The sequence below is a fragment of the Cyanistes caeruleus genome, chromosome 6 (assembly GCF_971803275.1).
Source record: "Cyanistes caeruleus chromosome 6, bCyaCae1.hap1.1, whole genome shotgun sequence".
Classification (NCBI taxonomy): domain Eukaryota; kingdom Metazoa; phylum Chordata; class Aves; order Passeriformes; family Paridae; genus Cyanistes; species Cyanistes caeruleus.
Window position 1 is genome coordinate 32,933,353 of NC_141706.1, and position 17,137 is coordinate 32,950,489.

The window sequence follows — 17,137 nt, forward strand, 5'->3', positions numbered from 1 at the left end:
GGCACAATTAAGGAGGAGATATAAGGTTCTGCAGTCTGCTGAAAAAGACTAACCACACATCTTCACAAATATAGCAAGGACTTCAAATGATCATGAAATCCACAGCCCCCACTTTGTGCTTCACAACATTTTGCTGCAGCTCATTCACTCAAGCACGAAGCCTGGAAACCTCTTAAATCTGATGGACTGTAAGTTGTTTGACAACCTGTACTTATACTGCACAAACTATACTCCTTTTTTTGACACTGATCTCATGAACAATAGTCAGACAGCAATAAGAAAAGTCAGATCTCATTTTAATGTCTCATGTTGAACTCTCTACCTAGTCTCTTACTCACCATTAGACAAAATCACGAATATATCACCTCTTGGAATTTCAGCTTGCTCTCCATCAATGCAAATTCCCTTTATATAACTTCACTTTCATGTACGATTTTGACTGTACTGAATGCAACTTCAGAGAAATGTAGCTTGGATTAGAAATAACTCGATCTGAGACATGTGTAAGGAAGCATATTTTCACTATTAGCCATTTTTTTCCTGTATCAACCTTCCAATTTAGTCTACCTGCAAAATACTGATAAAAACAAAGAGATAAGACTGCACCACAGAAATGAAACAACTTCTATTTTTGATAAAATATCTTTGAACACCTTGTCAAGCAATAGGTTAGAAGAATCTAAGTAACAACTTAAATGTTGTATTATGAATCTGCCTAGTTTACACTGGAGATTATTCAAGGTTGTCTAGAAAATAAAGTGGATTTCAACCATAATGCAAAGCATATAATACCAAAAATACTCCTCTATATATCTTTGTACATTAAGATTTTTATTACACAAGAATTAGTGCCGGGGCTTCTATTTTTTCCCTAATTAACAGAATTCTTGTTCTAATTTTCCTCACAACATTTTTGCTAGCAGACTTCACTATACCTCCACCTTTTAGCTTTTCAGGAATTAGTTTTTAAAAACCGTTTACTAAGAAGAAGCATAAAGAGGAACATCATTAACACCCAAATGGTGCCCAAAGCTTCAACAAAGCAGTGAGGACATGATGACACCTGTAACATAAAAAAGAGCAAGAAGTACTGGACATATCTATGTAAAAGATGTCTTGACTGTTTGCTTAGGTCTATAATAAACCACTTTTTTAAAAGTATGTATCACACAGCACATTAGACCAACAACACAAAGTTTCCCTTTCTAGAGGTTAAGTATCTGCTGAACAGTACAGCCAGTTCTTTGAGAAGATACAAAGCCAGAAATACACTCAACTAGGTCAGTTTCAGGGCACGTAAATATTAAATTCTGTACTTAAGATTTCTTTTAGAAATTTAGGTAGACACTGAAGAAATCTGAATCTGTAAAATACTAGGATAAGTTTCAAGTGGCATGTATCTACATAAGAAAAAGCATTCCTTACAGGATGACCATGATACAGCCTACACAGATAACTGATAGTTTACCAACAATTTACCAGCTCTTCTCCTTTCCCATGCTGACAGACACCACTATGAGACTCTTATAAAATGAAATGTGAGGTGCCAAAGTGCCTTCAAATAAAAACTGAATAATCTACGAGAAGTTACTTTATTTCCTTTTTAAATATACATATACAAGATATTTTATTTCAAAAGCACAAGAACATTATACAAGTTTCAAATTTACATTTTTGCAATTTAAGATACCAGTATGTGCATTATCAAATAACTTCTGTCAGCTTGGATGAAACAGAAATAAGTGGCATAAGCATCTTGCGGTCACTAAATACAGATTATACTCACAGTGAACAAAACTGCATAGTAATTTATGAAATGAAAGATGACCACGCTAGTCAGTGAATGATATGGGAGCCATTTGCAAAATTAGTATGTGCAAATGTACAGAAAGATGCAACTTTCCTCTCCCACTTCTTTTAACTACAAAGACTTCCAGAGCTTTAAAGGAGCTCACCTGCTCTTACCAGCTCCTGCCCTTGTATACTACAGTTCAGAGAAAAAAACAAAATAAAGTGATCTCACTGCATATTGGAAAATGGAAATTTTGTATCAGTGAAGTGCAAGATAACTGAAAGTTTTTGATAACTGAATATGTAAATATCAGAGGGAAATAGTAAGAGAATACAGGTTTGGTATCAACGAGGCATTTGCCAGCCTTAATTCAATATTTTTGTTGGTAAGCAGTGTTTTGATGATATACAAATCACCAGTGCATTCAAGTTTTCATTGCAACTGTTCTAAACTCAGTATGTGTCTCAAACATGTTTTAGAGAAGACTAACAGAATTAATGTTTGTCTTCGAAGAGTTTAATATACAGGTTTAAAATTCTGACAAAATCAAAATAAGGAAAATAATCTTAATTTCAAGAAATAGAATACGTGGAAAATATCCCAAAGCCAACTTTTTATATCACTGGGGAAGGGTTACAGCAAAAGTATTTTAAAGGTATTTGAAACCAGAACAATGTTTAAGATCATCGGTATTCCATCTTCAGATTAGTTATGGTGCTGTCCAGTGCACTAATACATACATACTCAAAAAACATTTTAAAAAACCCCAGAAGAATGGTATTTAAATCTAAATCATTAATTGTGATTCTACTATCTCTCATGTAATTATGGGAAAAGAAAAGAAAACAAATCATACAAAAACACACTCAGACATTAATTTGAAAACTTCCCCTTGAAAGCCTTCTTAAAATGGCATGAAATAATCCAAATATCAAAGGGGCAGGGAAATTGAGGGTAATGACAACTTCAAGCTTTCACATGGAAATGGCATCTCCTGGGAAAGATTTTTTACCCATCACATTACAAATTCTCTCACTTACATTACGACTGAAATTCAGAAAACAAACAACAAACATTTAGAACTGAAGCACAATCACATATAATTGAGAGAGAGTTCAATCACAATGTGCTATTAACTACTGAAGGGGAAAGAGCCACCTTTTCTTCTCTTTTCTGCTCTATCTGGCACTAAACCATTGAACATGCTTCCCAAAACACACCATTTCATTTATGCAGACTCCAAAACATGCTCCAAATAGTGACAGGGGATAATGAGTGGAAAATCCCTCATATATGGGCAAACTTATTTCTGATCCTAAAACTTGCTGCTTTTGGGCCTTGATTCTAGTCCAGTGATAGCTTTGAAGACCATTTCCTTACCAGAAGTCTCTGGCTCTTGCACAGCTTACAGAGCTACACTGCAACTACCTACCAGGAGTATTTTAATTTTTGATTCTTAGGGAAGGTCTCAGAAGACAAACTGTAAAGGAAGTAAACCTAACCACAGCCTAGGCAAATGGTGAAGCCCTAGACCTCTTATGATATATATTAATGGAGGAAAGATTCCCTAGATAAAGTGCAGTTCTGGCAACGCAAAAAGCACAGACTTAGTTTTTTGATGCAACAAGCAAGATGGTGATCTTCCAATGCACTTTCTAACCCACACTTCTCATTTAAAGAATTCATCAATGAAAACTCTTCATTAAATCCCAAGGTACATCTGAATGCAAACTTTTTCTGTAAAACTTACTCTTTATCGTACCTGTTGCTGCAAATGACTAAAGACCTGGCACCACTTCCACTCCAATGTTATCTATTTAAAGCTTCACTAAGCTTGGGAAAAGAACCCAGGAAGAAAGTAAAGGAGGCTTTTCCTTGGAAACACCACTCAGATATGTTCTCAAGGCATGGAAGAGACAAATGTGGTGTGTGCTCTGAAACACACCATTTGAGAACTGTCCTCATGAAAATATATGAAACAATTTAAACTTCTGAAAAAAATGGAAATAGTTCTGGTTCAGTAATAGTTACAGAATGTGGTTTTACTTTTTTTTTAAAAAAAGAAAAAAAGAGGAAAATATATGAGTTTGTTTCAATGCATCAGTGACACATCCAACCTAGAGAATCCATCAATTAATTGTCTGAACTACAGAAACCACTTGAGTAGATTTTTTACTGCCACCCTCTTTCTTTTCCAAAGCACTGCCACAGGTAAGAATTTTCACTAAAATCAAGAGACTCAGAGCAGTTGCCAGTTGAATCCGAAGAAGATCTGATTCGTTTCTTGACTCCTGGCAATCTCCTCTATGATGCAGTGCTGCTGCCACAGCAGATGGAGCTTCCGGTAACGCTCCTGACATAAGTGGAGGGGATTGCCTCTTCTTCAGAGAGGAAAAGAAAATAACCAGTTAGCATACCAGAACAGCAGCTGTATAGGTTGCTAACATTAGCATGAGACTAATTAAATACTAATTAAATTCCAGCAAGTCTATTGGAAATGTAAAAATATCTCTACTTGTGACAAGCAATGACTGCCACTTCCATGATGACATTTCAGCAATGGCAGTTCTGACATGTTTATGATTAAATGCATACAAACATTCTTGAGAAAAGAAAAAGTTTAACAGTATCAAAGAAGTGTATTTTCTCATTATAAACTATCCATTCCTGACTGAAAACTGCCATTAGCTCCTCAGGCCAAGACACACCCTACATACAGTGCTGTACACACTAGCCAGAAGAATGTGTTGTCCAATGAATATAAGAAAGCAAGAAATATAAAAATGGAAAGGTAGGAAGTCAAGCATTTACTTACTTTAGACCTGGATCTGTTTCTCCATATTCATCCAAGTAGGGTGCAGGATATAAGCAGCCCCTGGTTTTACCTTCAATGAGGACAACTTTGCATTCCCTGATTCTTAAAGAAAAGAATAGCTACATTTAAAATACAACTCCAAGAATACGCTTCCCTTTTTGGTGAGCTATAATTTATGTCAAAGTATTGTTTTTCCATCTCAGACAAAAATAATCAAATGCTTTGACAATGTTGTGAATTCTATCCTTCTAATACTCCCCTTTATTCTTTAACACACTGAATTCTGGCTACTTACTTGAGAAACATGCAGACTCCAGCTCCACACTGAAGAGCGTGAGAAGTACAGGCTCCCAGCTCCTCCCCATTCACCAGTTCCTGACAGCAAGTATTCTGGGAACACAACATTGCCCCACAGAATAAACACAATACTGGGTGTTTTTGTTCATCGTCAGAAGACCGTGGGCATCTAAAAGAAGTGTAACCAGCGTGTTACAGTAGGAATTAAAACTTTAAAAGAAATGTTGACTAAGGTTAATGTTCCTTAAAAATACTCCAAAAAGACCTAGCCAACTAACGAAAAACCCCAAATCATAATCAAACAAAAACCTAAGACATATTATGTCACAATCATTTCACATATCACACTGCTTGAAATGATTTATCTACAAGATATCTGCTTTGAGTAGGAGGTTGAACTACACGTTCAACAGAAGTCCCTTCTGACCTCAATTATCCTATGATTCACTCTTCTTGGCATAAAACAGTGCCATCATCTGGGCTTGTTGTGTCCACTGCAAAAATAATTTGCAGGCTTATGGCCAAACCAAATGCACATTGCACAGGAGAAAAATGAACAGCAGACTAAACTATAAAAATTTTAAATGCTGTATTATCAAACACAAATTACTTCATTTAGCAAGCTGTTGTGTTTCACATTTTAAATGAACAGGTGCTAGTATTGGCCAGTATAACCGTAACAATTCCTTCACTTCAAAATAATTTCTGTATTCCTTCAACAGCAGTTACAGTAAGTGCAATAATATAAAATTCACTAAAAGTGACAAAACACCTAAGACAACTAAATACGCTTCATCTTACCTAAACTGAGAGGCTTGGTTCAGAAGGCAACTGTAGTCTTCAGGAAGCTCTATTAAATGATTTCTTTTCCTAGGATATCTGCATAAGTAGAATAGAACTATTATGAGAATAATAAAGATCAAAGTAAACAAAGTAAACAATGGAATAAATAACCAAGAATCCCTGCTAAGCTTTTGGTTATTTCTGCAAAAGTCCACAATTCTAGAGCAATTCTTCAGTCCTGGAATCCCAAGTGAGATGCTCCACATGGGAGCTTCAGCATTTCTATATTCCAGCAAAGGCATTGAATTAAAATTCCACATATAACCTACATACATGAAGACATTTCATACTTCAGTTAGCTTTTGTTCTTTCCTAGAGCAGGACAGATTATTTGTCTAACAATGTTGTCCAGTCTCAAAGAGTCACTGTATGAGGAATAATAAACAAGACATTTAAAGACAAAGGTACTTCTAGTAGTAGAGCAGAAGGAATAAAACACAAAGTCTCTAACTTGCTCACAACAAGCACTTCATTCTTTCATGTGTTTTAAGTGAAAAACAGAAGAACAATAAGCTTACCTTATTGCGATGCTTTTCCCTTTCAAACAGCTTAACACCACTGGATCAGCACACCACCTATTTCAAACAAACATTTACAGAAGACAACATTTGATAAAAATAGACAGTTCATTAAATAAAACTACTAAGTGATAAGCAAACACAAAACAGTGATAAAAGCATTGATAGTTCTACCTAAAACTTTGCAAGGAAAAACAGGGGTGGTTTTTTTATAGTTTTCTTCAGGAGAATGTTTTAAGTTTGCATACAGTAGGAGAAACCTATGTGAAAAAACACCTAAAATTATCATCATGCACATGAAAACACAAGATTTACACAGAGTTAAAAAATGCATGCAATCTTCAGACATGTTCAGTTTTTCAAAGTGGGCTACAATACACAGCACCTTTTGAAATACATGCGCTAAAAGACACAGCATAAATAAGTATTGTATAATCTAATAGAAAAAAATTGCTGTCTTTATTAAATAATCATCACCTAATGGTTATTTTACAATGGTTTATTGCATGATGTGTGCTTGCTTAGAATGACCAAATGTGTCTATCAAAACAATGGCAGATATTGGCCAGTTACTGAGCAGAGGAGCTGGTATGTTAAAGATGTCTTGAGTTATTTCTACAAAAAAAAGAAGGGAGAAATAACTGCAGCAGATGGTCAATCTAGTATGCTTCATTTAACACATTTCTCAACAATCATCAAATTTAGTCTTCTGAAATAAGATTTCGTGAAAAAACATATGGGAACCTGCATGATGATCTGGCAACTGTTACTATTACGTTAAATATGCAACCTCCTACTTGAAACCTCTTTTTCTGACTGGCAGCGCTGTAACTATTTGTTAATCCTGCTTCTAGTGATCTTTCCCAGTGCTCACAAGCACCATCTTCTGTGTTCTCTTAGAAGAACTTCTATGTCTTTAAGCAAATATGTAGGAACAAGTAAGAAAAACTTATTTAATAGTTTACTTGTAGAAAATAATCTAGTAATTTATAAATAATAAAATATACTACAAATTGAATTGATCATAATAAAACTGTATGTAGGGAACTGTTTAGGTCAGCTATAAGGACTGCTGGAAATCAACAGCTCAAGAAATCTAGACAACAAAGGTTGAAACAACTAAAGGTTAAAAAACCCAACCAAACAACAATGCAGTAAAAGCCAGTGTGACTCAGATTTCTGCCAAGAACCAGAAATAATCATTACTGCCACCAGGTGATCAAATGGCCACATTAAATACACAGAGACATTCTCCAACACAATATAGCTGGATTATTCTTAATTGGGAATGATGTGTTGCCTTACTGATTTTGAAGTTTTGAATGCAGAATTTAACTAATTCTTTCTTTACTGCTAAAGAAAGAATGCTTTCTTTACTGCTACTTTCACAAACTGAAAGAGGAGAAATTTAGGTTAGAAATTAGGAAGAAATTCTTTCCTTTGAGGATGGTAAGATACTGAACAGGTTGCCCAGGGAAGTTGTGGATGCCCCAGCCCTAGAAGTGTTCATGGCCAGGTTGAAGAGCAGGTTGGAACAGCCTGGTTTAGTAGAAGGTGTCCCTGCCCATGGCAGGGGGGCTGGACCCAGATGATCTTTAAGGACTCTCCCAACCCTCTAACATTCTATGATTCCATGACTGCAGATGGCAATGTATGTAATGCTCAAATTGTACCTTTTCACTACTAAGCCAATTTCAACATCCACCGGTCTATTTTGCAAATGCTGAGAAGAAATACAAAGCCTCACCCTGCCAGCTACATGATTTTCTACATTCTCATTTTACAGCTCATGTAATCAGCACTTTTGCTGCAGACAGATTAAAAACAGGCAAATGAACCATTGCTGGCATATCAAACAAGCAAAGGTTTAAAATAACTTCTGGCTGTATGGTTTCATATAGGTCTGCAAGAACTAATCCCTTAAACTATAATTATTTACTATTGGAATTATCATAAAATAGAGTGTTTTATGTTTCTGCAGTGCTTTAAGGGATCCAGTGTACCTGTGCAAAACATTTAGAACTTCACTATGAATTTGAGCTCAGTCACTTATTATCAGTTTTAATCTAGAATTCCCACAGGGCCACCACAACAGAAAAACATGGCCTGTCCAGTCCCAGTTAGTACCTTTGAAGCAGTGGATTTACTGTGTCCCAATATTCGTGGAAGAGCAGGAACAAATTTGTAGGTAGAGAGAGGTAACTACAAAGTGCCTTAAATTGTCCTTCTTCAGAAACTGCAAAAGAAAACAGTTTAAGTGTTTAAGCACTGCTGAATAATTCAATCAAAACTAGAAATCTCCGGATCCCTTTTCAATTGACTAGTCTGTATCCTACAGCCTCAGCATAGATCCTATGTAGTAGAATTGGATATTATTCCACCAACTTAATCAGAGCTATAATAATTTGGATAAGCTGAGGATCTGTTTAAAGAAATTTGATATATATTATTAAGTATTTTTTTAATGCATAAGTTACTGTAATAGCAGAATTCCTTGCTTAAATTAGTGCATAATATGTAACAGAAGAGCAGTAGATTTCTGGACTTGCATTTTAGTTTTCCACTATCCTTATGACAGTCCTCAATGATATTAAATTTTGCTGTAATCGAGTCAGTGTTAACATTGCATAAAATTGGGCTAATTTTATGGTTTGTTGGGTGGTCATTTATTGTCTCTGCTACAGAAAGTTATATTGTTGGTTCACCAGAAAGACTCCTCCCTACAGAATCAAAAATGCAGACTCCTGGTAAGGATAACAGCATATCCCAACACGCAGGGATTTTGACTTGTATATCCTAATAAAATTCAAAGTTGTTCACAGTTTATATAAATCAATTTTGTATTTTTGTTGTTGTATATTATACATGTTATATTTTGTCTCAGTTATTCATAAAAAATTCTTTACAAATAGTCAATGGTTCTGTGTTTCACTGCACTTTGACACATGATGAAATATTTCTTTTTGGTGTTGGCATCAGTAATGTATTAGGATCCTTCACAGAAGAGGCCAGAATTTTATGTGCTTTGTATCTATCTGGCTTTGTTTTGTTCAAGCCCTGTATCTTTAGTATTTGCCTACATAAAAACATGGCATTTGCATTACATAAAAACATGGCATTTTTAATATATTTCAGGCAGTTTCTCAAGTGATGTAACCTAAATTCCTGAAATTATCCTTAAACTGCTGAATCTTTATCAACAAGTACTTACTATCAATACATCACTGATAATTCACATATTTGCATATACTCAGAAATACTCAGAAATAATGTTCTTCTATGCAAAGAAGGCCAAGAACAGCTCAGCTTCACATGCCTGTCCCTTTCCTTATAAATTAGTAATTCCTTTATTTTCCAAGTCTTACTTTCATGTATTGACTGTTGTTAAGTTATTGTGAATATTTAAAAATTCTTCCAAGTCAAAGAAGGTCAGATTTGTTTTCTCATATTTACCTTGTAGTAGCTCCTCAGGTGGAGAAACTCCCAGCAAATAATGAAAAAATAAAGCAGCACAACGAAGGTAAGGCATGATGCCTTTTTTAACACAATCCCACACAAGCCAGCCTGGAATATCCTGACTAAAGCAACTGTAAAACACAAATGAGAAACCGCCGCAGTAGTTTATAGTGTAAATCATTCTAGCACTATCACATTTTGGCTAGCACTGATAGAATGGTAGCTGTGTAGAAGGAACCCTCATGTACCCCAAATTCTGTGAAACACAGCCACCAGCACTTCCAACTTCCCCTTTGCCCAAGGAATGAGTACTGAGTTTATGAACCACACCTGTATTAAATCTTCAAATTAGACAGCTGTACCTATCAGAAAAAATCTGAAAAATAGGCATTAACATTCAAATAAGCAATAATGTTCAGCTTTACACTTATCCCCCCTTTCTAGTAGGACCATTTCATTCTTCCTGGATTCCATTCATAATACAAGAGATCTAAACCAAAATAATCTAAGTAAATTAAAAAAAAAATACTGCAGTTGGACATATTTCTCTCCACAATGGATACAGGTATTTTTTCATCCACAGGTTAATTATTTACTCTGCTGTCAACAAAAGTAGCCACTTTAACTAACACTAGTTTCAGTGTTCAGGAGCATGGGAAGCAAGCACAAGGCACTGTGCTAACTCCCCATACAAAATGAGTACTTTTTTTCCTGTCTTCTTTGTTGTCCTGTGGATTGCTGTCTTTCCAGGAAAATGTAACACAATTGAAGTGCTACTTACCCACTGGTGTACTGGGAAACCTCTCTACAGAAAGACTGTGCTGACTGTGCCTCCTCACTGTTGTCAGATGAGTGAGCAGCAGGGGATTCTGCACACAAAAAGATGAATCCACTGTAAATTCACTCCATCCTGACACACTTCTCTTAGAAATACTAAAACCTTGATTTTAATTATTAAATTGCATTACAGAATTAATTCTGCTTTAATTTTCTTGATTCTTTTCTATTTGCTGTTTTCTGTCTTTAAAATGTTCTCCTAAGACTGAATGCTGTAAGGAAGAATCAGGATTACTCCCTCATTGCTTTTCCTTATTGCAGTAGAGAATTGCTTTCTTCCCTTGAACTTTTGAAGTTGTCCTATGGAGCTTAAGCTACAGGAATTTTTAAAAACATCTAGATTTTTTAAAATTCCTATTATACTGAAGGAAAAAAGTATTAGCTAGAAAGTCTATAGGCTATTCGGTAATTTTTAACAATGTTATGAAACAGAGAGATAAATGCAATTCTCTCCTATCAGCTCACAAGATTCTGTATTTCAGATCTGGGTATTTACTAAGTTGATGGGTAAAGAAAGTTTTATTTCCCAAATCCATATTGATTATAACTGCACAGCTCAGTGATGCTGGCAGAACTTTGATTCTCCTACAAGGAGTGAAGAAGGCAAAATTACCCCTCTGAAATGACTGACTGAAACAACTACTGGTATATCAATAACAATTTTGTTTTCTTAGCCTATGCACAAAAAACAAAATAAAATGAAATGCTCTGAACTTGATGAGGCACTACTTAATTTTTACCAGAAAACACCAGAACACTTATTACTACCTAGGCCTAAGTGTCACTTATTATGAGGACGTTTATATCTAGAAGACGCTAATGGTATCAATCCATTATTTTTAAGAAACTGTGCAAAAATACCAGAAAAATGCAACACAGATACACATCCACCTGTTGCTGAAGAGATGATGATTTGCATTATGTGTGCCAGTGTTGTCAGATGGAAGAGGTAGAGGTGGTTATAGGCTGAACTAACTGATGAAGGTTGCAAGTCTACAGCATCTTCCCAGTATAAAGATGGAAAGGATAACACAGCTCCCACCTACAGTGAAAAGGAATAGGCAAATATTTAAGTGTCAAAACTTTGGTAGTAGATAAAAGGATAACAATTATACTCTCACTATACATTTGTAGATTAACATACTTCAGCTACAGAAATATATCTTGCCACTTTTAATTCAAAGTGTAGCAAAAACTTACTGGAAAGTATTAACCATTTGTTCACTAGGGCATGTAGGAAACTCAGAGCTGCAAGGTAATTACCAGTTTAGAGATATATCATGCCCAGTTCCTGAAAAGCTTAATTTCTGTTCTTTGACACAAGACAAAACACACTGAAAAAAGAGGGAAGTTAGACCAAGAATTAGATACAAGGGCAGCCAAGGCAAAACAGATTTTATTCCGTAAGATTGGCTTTGTCGGCTGCTTTGTTTTCTGCTTGCTTGGGGTTTTTTTAACAGCAGAAAAATCTATAATACAGATTTGCATTAAGGACAGAAAGACGAGGCTAAGAAAAATAGAGAAGGAAGTGAGAGTCAGTGTGAAGCAATCAAAAGGTATGAGATTCTGACTGAGACCGAGGGGAAGTGAGGGAAAGAAACAGTGCATTTCTTAAGTTTATTTTTTATGCTTAATAACAATGGAAGTGGTAAAAAGAAGATCGAGATTGCAATAATGAAATTTAATAATAACAAGACAGCAAAGACTTTAAAGTTAGCAGAACTAAAAGTAAACATATATAGCAGTCATATATAATTGTTAGATTGTGGTTCATATATAATCATTTGACTCATTCAAGTGAACAGATACTATTTACAGAGTACAGTACACAAAAATGTATGCTCAAAATAAAGTATTAATACAAAGAATAAAATAAACCCGCTTACCAAAACGTGGAACATATCTACTTCTAAGAGTGATGGAGTGTCTTCTCCTTTAAAGTTTGGTAGGAGAACTACAAAATAAAGATATCAATTATACATTTAGCATGTATTTTCTTCTTTTGGATTGAACTACAGTATCAGAATCTGATTTTACAGCCTCTATCATTTCTGTATTTTCATCATAAAAAAGTCCAGATCTCTCAAGTAAGGATCTATTAAATTAACTGCTTACCACTGATTTAATTGATTGTGCATGTTTAGCTGTTTCCACATGCCCCAACAGCTGACAATTTTACTTAATATATTTTCAAAATTCTGAGGCATATATGTCTCCAGCTCTAATAAATCACACACAATGTTAAGGGTAAAGGTACTTAGGCACCTCAAGACTAGATCCCTCACAACCTCATCCAATACAAAAGCCTAAGAACCACACCTAAGAGCTTTATCTAACAGAAAGCAAATCAGAGAGTGGGATTCACTAAGGTTACCATACTAATCCAACCAGTAAGAAACATGCCTCAAACTAGCTCTCCCTGAGACTGAAATGTCCTAAGCTAGGCTTCGAGCAGCCTTTTGAAAGTACTCAAAGTCACAGAATTATAGAATGGTTTGCACTGAAAGGGAGTTAAAGGTCATCCAATTAAACTCCCTTGCCTAAGGCAGGAATGTGACTCTACATCAGGTTGCTCAGAGCTTCATCCAATCTGACCTTTAACACTTTCAGGGATGCAGCAACCACAACTTCCTTGAGCAGCCTGTTTCAGTGCCTCACCACCCCTACAGTACAGAAATTCTGCCTAACAGTTAATCTAAACCTAGTGTTTTTCAGTTTAAAACCATTCTCCTTTGTCCTGCTCCTATCTACCTCTGTAAAAAGTCCCTCTCCCTCCTTTTTATAAGCCCTCTTAAGATACTGCAAAGCTGCAATGAAGCCTTCCCAGAGCCTTCTCTTCTCCATGCTGAGTCTCAAAATTAAGGAATACCAATTTTGTGTCTTAATTCACCTGTTTAGAAGAGAATTTGAGTAATTCTGAACATTGTCAGAAACAGTTGGTACTCATCTGTTCCAGACTTTACTATCTGTAGGTCTGGGGTGAGTTCAATCTACACCACATCATTTCAGGCAACTGAAGTGAGCACTTATCAAGTACTCCAGCCCTTGCTTCTGTGCTGTGTTAACCTGTGTGCCACTTTGGAACAGAAACATCTGCAACACAAAAGGTAGCAAATAAAAGGAGTACAGTACCTCCTAGAAGACGAATCAGATGTTTCTGAATCAGGACCTGTGGGGATGTTGTTCTCTGAGCAGCTGCAAACTGTACTAATGCTTTAAGGCCACTGTGCTAGAGCGCAAGAGAAAATGATTGAATGGGAAAAAAGGCAAAATATAATAACGATACAGAACTGTAAAAACATATCTACTTCTACATAAACATAAAAGACATTTATAAATTAATTTAATATGAACATCCATATATAAGCAGACATACAATTCTTCCAAAGTGCTCTTTGTGCTATGAATCCAAACACTGAAAGATATCCTCAACAGAGAATGATCATGATGTTAGCAGCTTCAACAGGTTTATAGATGCATGTATATTATAAATAAACTTTTTTGTTTAAAATACATTGTATATCTTACTCATCCATACCTGTCTATTTTGTAGAGATCCAAATAAAGGCTTGCCCTCTGTTTCCAAGAGGTTTTCTTAAAATTAAACACAGAAAAAAATTAAGTTGTTTTTTTCTACTGAACCTAATACTAGTTTATTCTTAATATATACACTCCTTTTTAAAGCTCAACTTCACTGTTATAAGAGAATTTTCTTGGAAAAAAAAAAGTCTGTCTTAAATGGCATGGATCATTTTCCAAGTTAAATTGTTAAATTATTGTAGTAAGCTTTTTAAAATTTTCAGTTTTCAGATCTTGCTAACTAAAGATTTAAAGCAATGCTGCTTCACATGAATGATGATAAAACATTCATTCTATGGAGTCAGATTTATTTTCAGTTACCCTTATGCAACACTCAAGTTACATTTACAGAGATGCTATGCAGCATCTCACCCTCATATTTATCACAAAACCTTAGACAGGCAGGTCCATCCTCACTAGACCAGGTTGCTTAAGGCCTTATCCAACCTGGCCTCGAACACTGCCAGGGCTGGGGCAGCCACAACTTGCCTTGGCAACCTGGCAAAATTTGCACTACTGCATTTGAATGCAGTTGAAAGGAAATACTTTGAAAACAAAACTCCCAAGATGGAATACAGTTCATCTTTCCTTCCTGACTGCATTGGTTCTGAAGGAATAATAAAGAAAAAATAAGCTGATAAAAATAAGAAATCAAATTAACTCAATTGAGTAAAAATTCAAATGTTCAAGTCAAATGTTTTTGTACTTTAATCACTTTTCAGAGATGAAACAGTACACTTGGAATTTTTAAATTTTATTTAATCGGGAGATAATTGGTTTGGAGGCTTCTTGTCATGGGGTTTTGGTGGGGTTTTTTTGAGTTTGTTTCTTTCTTTCAGGAGTCTAGCTTTTGGCAATTATACCACTTCATATCCCTTGGGTCAATGATGCTTTGAACCTCCTCTAGAGGCTCCTCTGAACTTCCTTGTCTAGGCAGCTTGGCTATGTGCCCATTAAATGGTTTTAATAATGCACTATAACTAGACTCCAGACCAGCATGCTGAAGCTATGCAGGCAGTTTTGCTGCACAGTTTCAGAGATATCTGCTCTATTTGCAAACAAAAATGAATCCAAGGAAATGGTGTGGCCTAGGATGAGTCAAACTGCCACACTGCTCCCTCTGCCTTTACACTCTTCTCCTCAAGAGCACCTGAATTTTCTTTCACTAACACAGGCTCTCAATATCACACCTATGATAACAATTATTGCATTTAAACACTTGCTGGCAAACTCTTCCTTGATAGCCACCAATATCTTTTTTCATATACCAAACAAAACCAACCTGCACAGAATTAAGTAATGTTAATAAAGTGGGTGGCTTCTGGTATTTTCTCAACCTTTTTGAAAATACAGAATCCATCACTAAAGATGCAATCAGTTCTGTGACTATTTCTGCCTTATCAGAATATTTGCAATGTACCTCAAAACCTTCTGAACTTCTGATATTCCACTAGAGATTTAAGGTAGACTAAACTTGTGCTTCAACAGCTTCATCAAGAAATACTTGGTATAGTTGGCAAATCACATGTATAGATGTGTACAACTGCATTCTCAATCCCTTCATCATGCATTTTAGACCTAGATCTTGCCTTTTTCCCTGCCTGGAAGCCTCTACAGATTTATCCACATCTTCATATTTATTACACAAGCTTGTGTTTGTAGTACAGAAATTATTTTAGATAAATAGGTATATTATTGCAAAACATGAAATTATTTTTCTGGTATTTGTTTTGCCTTCAGAGATTCATGGCAGAGAATGTTTGATAGCTTTTTGGTGGGTTTCTTGTTTGTTTCTTTTCCTACCAGGTACCTACTTAGCAGTTTCAGAATATAAGAGAATTTCTTCGATAAATCCCATGAAAGTTCTTTAAGAATACAGATCAAAACAAATTATGAGGCAGGGAGTGCTATTTCACAGCTATTTGATATTTAGCATAGGAGATGCCTGCAGGTCAATGATCTTTGGCAGCCTGAAGATATTAATTGAACATGGTTAATGGTACAAAAAGTAATGAGGAATATGACCACTAACTGCTCTCTCAAATGAAACTCAGTGCTGGAATTTCATACCATATTTCATGAGCTACTATCTAAGAAAAACATCCTATTATTTATATTGGTTTATAGATAATAATTCTGTTATTTTATATGCAGTTACATATCATTTACTTTGCTATACTTTACATATGGCTCGTACTTATGTCAAACTTACTTGTACAATCATATTGTATAAAATTAAACAGTCAAGCAACTGGAACACTTTCAATTCATAAGAAGGAATAAATTGAAATTATGCTTTACCTATACACTGGATGGTAAAAGCACATGTGCTCCAGGTCATCATAGGAATCCGGGAATCAGCTTCATTCGGAGCAACTTTGAGCCCAACTCTGTAAATGGTGGTGGCAAAGAGAATAAGCATCTCCTTGATACTGCTTGAATACTTGGCTCTGCAAAACCAAGACAAGAAAATTTCAGTCTCAATTATTAATAGTGTTAATTACTTTCTGGTTAATCAATCACCCAAGTCTAACAAAGTCTAAGTCCAAACCAAGACAGTTATTTATGGATGAAATATTGATAACAAAAACTCTTTGGACAGATGAAAAAAATCTCTAGTTTTCAGCAGTAAACAAGTACCTTGACAAAAAAGGCTTTACAAATTGAGAGATTAAGAGCTGCCAGTCTGGAAGATATTATTTCTGTGTATTACCTTATAATTCAAGTTAGAAAAATGCAAATATATCAAAGTAAAATACAATGAAAACAAACATTGAAAGAAACTAATTTTAAGTCCTGAAGCAAAAATAATAAGGTGCTAAAAATGGAAGACATTTCAAGTGTGCTTTTGAACATATTTTTTAGCATTTAAGCTCTTTTCAAATTACATTAGATTAGTTTATATAAATGTAGTTTTATGTAAACAAGTGTTTAGCAGTTTTAGTGCCCTGTGAGGTTTTTTTTCAAGTTGTACATAGAACTTTTTAACAGAAATATATG

At 35.3% G+C, this 17,137-nt stretch overlaps 1 protein-coding gene across 2 annotated transcripts in view; it reads right to left on the bottom strand.

Annotated features, from left to right (window-relative positions):
* Nucleotides 1-1,578: 1,578 nt before the first annotated feature.
* Nucleotides 1,579-17,137, bottom strand: part of UBR1 (ubiquitin protein ligase E3 component n-recognin 1) — a 59,797-nt gene continuing 44,238 nt past the window's right edge. For both annotated transcript variants that reach the window (XM_086891825.1, XM_086891826.1), the window contains exons 35-47: nucleotides 16,439-16,587; nucleotides 14,097-14,152; nucleotides 13,691-13,787; nucleotides 12,445-12,512; nucleotides 11,450-11,600; nucleotides 10,503-10,590; nucleotides 9,719-9,852; nucleotides 8,393-8,501; nucleotides 6,266-6,322; nucleotides 5,706-5,783; nucleotides 4,903-5,073; nucleotides 4,608-4,709; nucleotides 1,579-4,173 (exon numbers count right to left, since the gene is read on the bottom strand). In XM_086891825.1, the coding sequence (XP_086747951.1) occupies nucleotides 4,032-4,173; nucleotides 4,608-4,709; nucleotides 4,903-5,073; nucleotides 5,706-5,783; nucleotides 6,266-6,322; nucleotides 8,393-8,501; nucleotides 9,719-9,852; nucleotides 10,503-10,590; nucleotides 11,450-11,600; nucleotides 12,445-12,512; nucleotides 13,691-13,787; nucleotides 14,097-14,152; nucleotides 16,439-16,587 (1,402 nt within the window). In that variant the 3' untranslated portion in view covers nucleotides 1,579-4,031. The remainder of the gene's footprint in view (nucleotides 4,174-4,607; nucleotides 4,710-4,902; nucleotides 5,074-5,705; nucleotides 5,784-6,265; nucleotides 6,323-8,392; nucleotides 8,502-9,718; nucleotides 9,853-10,502; nucleotides 10,591-11,449; nucleotides 11,601-12,444; nucleotides 12,513-13,690; nucleotides 13,788-14,096; nucleotides 14,153-16,438; nucleotides 16,588-17,137) is intronic.